Raw genomic sequence first — 5,701 nt, 5'->3', positions numbered from 1 at the left:
ATTTAAGGGCCACATCTAGCGCATTTTTTACGCAGCTATGTATAGACGACAGGCCGAAAGTCACTCTAGAGCCGCTATTGGCTATTTCAAGAGGATGAGTTGGAAGGCATCCACTTTGAGTAGCATGAGCCGGGGTTATCTTGGTAGTTCAGGAACTGAAGACAAAGGTGGGAAAATAACGCCAGGCGCCATCGAGTGAGGGAACAAGTGTGATAAACACGCTAACACGGCCGTTGAATCTGTATGGAGCCTCGCCAAGGTCATCTTGTTAGTTCGAGGCTGGAAAGTGACAGGGTCTGCCTGTTCTACTAACACCACAGACTGTGTGGTATTTTAAGACTTCTGCTCTGCTAACGTGAACTTGCAAATATCTGAAGATAGGATCCGTCTGCTCCTCCTCCTCCCTCAAGCACTGGACAAACCAGCCAGTCAGACTGACGGGCTTGTTAGAGCTGCATTCCCAAACAACTCGACTCGTCGAAGGAGCTTCACACGGGCGAGACCGGGACTTTGGACCCAAATAGGGGCGTGCTATGTGTGACAAGTCAATAAAAGCAAATTTCTCAGTTTTCATATGGCCACAGCGAATGCTCAGCAGTTGACACTCGGCCACATGCGCCCTACAACATACGCCCTAGTGCAAGTTACAGACAGAAAATCAGAACCAGCAACATCTCCTCCCCTCCCCATCAAAAACCCTCCGAGTGCTAGGGGCTCATCGGGCTTTCTCGGTTCTAGTTGGTATCCAACAAAATGATGTAGATGTTTTTGAAGAAACGGTGTATTGAGCATTATCCTTGCTTTCATTGTTGGGTGGCTTGTGAAACTATCGACCAGCAGTTGTGATTCTGTCGGATCTTCACTGAAGGTAATTTCCGTCGATAATTAACCAACAACATAGTGATAAAAAAGCGCTTCACATATCATGATTGTACTGTACATCTCCAAGCCGCAACGGGCATGGGAAACCAGACTGTATCCCACATCAGGGAATCGTTACATATCCGGAGATGTGTTGGCGCGCGTCAAGGGAAACACTCAATTTTCTCAGAGGGTGACTTGACACCTGTGATGACCATACCATGTGGCAGATATGAAACAATATCGGCTCGTCAGATTTCAATTAGAAGGAAAGCTCGTTCTGCAAAAATTCGGCGACGTGGAAATGGGCACAATACAACTGTTTCAGGAGTGATGGCACCGCAATCGCCCCAGCGAATTCCGCCTCCGTAATCCGGTTGTGTCATCGGCGCGGAGTGGATCTTAATTTTTCTATGGTCTATCACCTTAAAATTATGCCAATTCCAGACAATGCCATTCTACATGTTTTCCCCGTATTCCTCACTTTTCTTGTATTTTCATTTCTCCTTTTCGCTCTTTTGTTCGTTTTGATTCATGGTGTTTCTGCAACATGACGGGGTGGCTTTTCCCGGTCTCTGAACTTGAGGAAATTAATACTGGAGGACATGGATGATTGGCGTTTCCCAGCACTTCGTAGGTGTTGCAGAGTTTTCAAATTTGCTTTAACACACAGTGAACACAGTGAACTTGCTCGTCTGGTCGGGCGCTAAAGGAGCCAGCGTTGGGCGGCTGCACAAAATCTATAGTGCCATCTCTTATTTCAACAGTCGCCTTTGTATTCTCCAGTTGGATTCTTTTACTTGATTTGAGAAAATCTCTGATAAATTACTCGTAATTAGCTTATCATTTTGACATGGAGCCCCATGGCGACTGCAGTGGTTGCTCGTGCTGCCCGCCTCCTTTGTAGACATGGCAGCCTTCTTACCGGCATCCTTTCATAGCGCCCTCGTGCGTTAACATCATTTGACAATGTTCTCACAGATTCTTTTTCTTCCCAGACGACTCCCATATTCCGCCAAAACCAGAACAAAAGGGAAAGCGTACTTTCACTGCTCCAGAGTCAGTTTTGGTGATCCTGCTAACAAGAACCTGTGAAAGTACTGTACAATCAAGAATAACATTCATCTCCCGGGCTGCAAGCCTGGTTCAAAATACTCGAGAATCGGCGAGAGTACCAGTACCTTTTGAATTCGAAATCACTCGACGAACATTCTGCAGGTACGTCGACCTTTTTTCCATTGCATTCGAAACCCAAGAGTTTAATGAACGAAATGACGCTGCAGATATGTTCTACAACTCCCTTCGCTCGTAAGAGCAACAACGTGGATCGAGCTACGGACGGTGATGAAATTTTGCCTGGTCAGATGGCACGGCTAACTGGATGAAAAGTTGTCACAGGGGGGCCAGGGGGGGGGGGCGGCCACAATAATCAAGATTTGTTAACTTCCATCTCTCCTCTCTAATAACGTTCGACATTTGCATTCAGTGAATGTTTTTTCCACCAACGAAGGCTGTGAAACGGTATACCATATGCAACCACGTGTTGTGATTATTCAAGATAAATCGGCGGTTGATGTCCAAATTACCTTTTCACTAACGAGAAGCCGACGAGGAGATCCACCCCGTTGCCAATTTGACTGTGGGCCTTGGTATTGGCGTGGTAGCTAGGAGTTTAACTAACTCGCTCCGTGTATTAGCCCTATAACTATACCGCGTTTATTATTAAGGGGGGATGAAAAAAAAGAAAACCAAAACAAAAACAAAACAAAAATCGCCGGAGCTGCTAGCAGAGCGGACCAACCTCACACTTCAAATTGTGCCGAGCCATAAAAGAGCTGGCTTGCTTCTTGCGGAGGAGATAGTTGTTTATTAACAGATGGTGGAATAACCCTACGGCCTCACTTGCTCCCTCCCCGACTCACTTTTCTACACTTAGCAACAACTTCCCCCTTTCTAAAGCATGCGACATTTTGACCTTTGGCCTAGCCTCTCAAAGACTTGGATTAACATGGACATGAGCATAAATAAGCCTGAGCCTGAAGATAAACATGGGGATGAGTGGGTGGCGGTGGATGAGAGATAGTGCCACTTGAAACAGTCAAGAAATGTTTTTTATGAGTTCTAATAGAGGATTTGAGAATATGATTTTCAATTCAGCTTGGTTGAAACTTACAGATTGAAATCAGGAACTGTCATACATCATGCATTTGACTTCACTTCAACTCTTAATGGCACACCGTGCAGCAGACCTATTTGTCACACACAGTAAGTACATACATACATCGTAGTCCTCTGCCAATGAGTGCATTCTATGTAAAGATGCTTATGGTGTTTCTGACATAGGTGATATACCCAGCCAAGTGCAAAATTGTAACACATATTTAACCCTTCTTTGTTTAGCGAACTAATCTACCTAACTATCCATTGAAGTAGCTTGTTGCATTTAGGTAGAAATAACAATAAAACCGAAACAGCTAAAACCAATTCACAATTTGTTTTCAAGAGAACCTTGGGGTATTTTGGTGCATTTTATAATAGCACCTTCTCATCATCACTGACCCCAATTTTTAAAAGATAATGTGTTTGACCGTAACCCTCAACCCAATCCGGGATGTAAAATTTTCAATGCAATCGGTGTAGCTCAGCATTGTAGCCGTAGTATATGTGGAGGGGGGGGGGGGGGGAATGACGCAACGTAAAATAGTGATACCTATAAAAAAGGGCTAAATGGAAAATAATCATACAGGAGTTGATATATAGAAAAACAAGCAAAACAAGCCCCCGTTCCCCACACACAGAGCTCAATCAATGTACGGTAAATGTACTGTACCCATCCACAGCTTCATCATCCTCTAATATCCCATCCCGATAAAAAAACCCGCGCACCCTACATGCATGCGTTGTATATACACTCTACTTGGTTTCCACCCCACTCTCCCTTGTCTTTGCTCCCCCCTTCCCCCCACCCACGTTTCTCCACAGGATCTTATAAGTGAATAAATATAAAAATATAATCAAACTCCATCCCATCAAGCCCTCCGCGCCCTCCGCAGCCGCCTCTTCTTCCTCTGACAGGCATCGATCGCCTCTTCCGTAAGGATGTCTCTAGGCAGCTGGAACTCCCGCGCCGCTACTTCTGACAGCGGCTGCCCGAACGCGGTCCGCGAGCGGCCCCGTCGGATTTTCCCGACGGCGGCGTCACGGAGGTGCCGTTTCGTATAGAATGATGTAAACGGTTGGGGTTCTGGAAGGGCTGGCGGCGGTGGTGCCGGTGGTGTTGGTGAGGTGGGTGCCTGTGCGGAGATGTGTGTCGTGGCGGGGCTAAGGGTAGCGGCAGCTGGGTCAGAATCGCGACCAGTAGGGGCAGGGTAGGATGTGGATGTGGATGTAGGCGAGGAGGATGAGGGCGAAGGGGAGGAAAAAGAGGATGATGATGAAGATGAAGGAGATGTTGGTAGGGAGACATGTTCGGGACGTAGGTTGGTGTGGCGGGATGTGTTTGAGGAGGCTGAGATGGCTTCTTGATGGAGCTGGTGGGCTGCCCAGGCATCGACATCATTGATGTCTGGGGGCTCACCGTAGGTTTGGAAGTCTGGAGAAGGAGAGTTCAGGTCCCCGTTGGGTTGGGGCCTGTTACCATTTCCCCATGGGTTGGATTGGTCAACCACTTCCTGAGCTTCATCATCGTCGTGATCCTCGGCCTCGGATTCGTCTTCTTCGTTATCATCTCCTTCATCTTCACCGTCATCGACTTCGCCAGCGAGGGATTGATCTTTTTCCATCTTTCTTCGTCTTTCCTCTTCTTTCCATAATCTGAATTTCTCAATCAACGCCGACACCTCTTTGATGAAATACGCGCGTTTCGGTTCGTATAGCTTCTTTTCTGTCTCTGTGATTCCACTTATACCCATAACTCGTAGCCAGTCATGACCATGAAGCTCATCAAGTAGTCGATCCAGCTGGACCTTTTCATGCTGAGCCCTCTCTTTCTCAATATTCCGAAGCTGTTTCTCTTGCCGTTCGATTCTCCGGTGGGCCTTGAAGTAGACATCGTCATCCAATGGATCTTTTGGTGGTTTCCTACTATTATTTGTTGATGGCCGTAGGTCAAGTATTTGGGCATCATGCAACTCAAGAAGTGGGTTGTCCATTCCTGATTGCACGACTTCGTCATCTATTAGATTTCTTTTGTGTTGCTGTTTTCCTCTAAGTTTGGCCGCTGATACATTTGTCGGCGGAGGATCAAGTGTGATGGGCTGGGTGAGATCATCGATGAGAAAGACTGTGGTGTCTGCCGATAGGAACTCTGTCAAAAGTTAGCAAATAGACAGCAAATAAGATATGCAGGCAGAGCAAAACCAGTGACGTTTTACAGGACCGCGAAGCAAAAACATAACAGACTCAAATCACACAGAAAAGAAAAAAAAAAGGTCAAGAAAAAACTCACCAGGCTTCACAGGCTCCAAGCTAAGAATCTGCTCGTAATTCTGAAAATATAACGCCAGTTCACTCTTCGACCTCGACCCTCCATCGTGAGACCGTAACGACCTCCTCTCCCGACCAACAACAGTAGTCGAAGGAGGAGTCCCATCCTTCAACAAGTGATCATTACGCGTAGCAACCTCTCCACCACCAATACGCCGATCAGCCCCAAACGCAGACGCATGCGCGCTCCTCCTGAGGCTACTAACATTCCCTCCGTCATTTTTACGCTGATTATCATTACCATCATCATGATCATCCGCGATCGCTAGCCCATCAGGCTTCTCCACATCCTCACTCACTACCACGGGAGGACGATGGTGACTATGTGCGGATCTGCGCGTTGTTCGAGGAATGG

At 46.9% G+C, this 5,701-nt stretch overlaps 1 protein-coding gene across 1 annotated transcript; it reads right to left on the bottom strand.

The window, feature by feature from the left end:
- Positions 1-3,890: 3,890 nt before the first annotated feature.
- HCAG_02795 (predicted protein) lies at positions 3,891-5,566 on the bottom strand (the record flags this gene model as incomplete). The annotated part of the gene is made up of 3 exons (XM_001542574.1): positions 3,891-5,143; positions 5,309-5,453; positions 5,492-5,566. The coding sequence occupies 3 exons, from the start codon at positions 5,564-5,566 to the stop codon at positions 3,891-3,893; spliced, it is 1,473 nt and encodes a 490-aa protein (XP_001542624.1).
- Between the last annotated feature and the right edge of the window lie 135 nt (positions 5,567-5,701).

Source organism: Histoplasma capsulatum, genomic scaffold (assembly GCF_000149585.1).
Source record: "Histoplasma capsulatum NAm1 scaffold_2 genomic scaffold, whole genome shotgun sequence".
NCBI lineage: Eukaryota > Fungi > Ascomycota > Eurotiomycetes > Onygenales > Ajellomycetaceae > Histoplasma > Histoplasma mississippiense.
The sequence above is the reverse complement of the archived record's forward strand: the minus strand, read 5'-3'. Positions and strand labels throughout refer to the sequence as shown.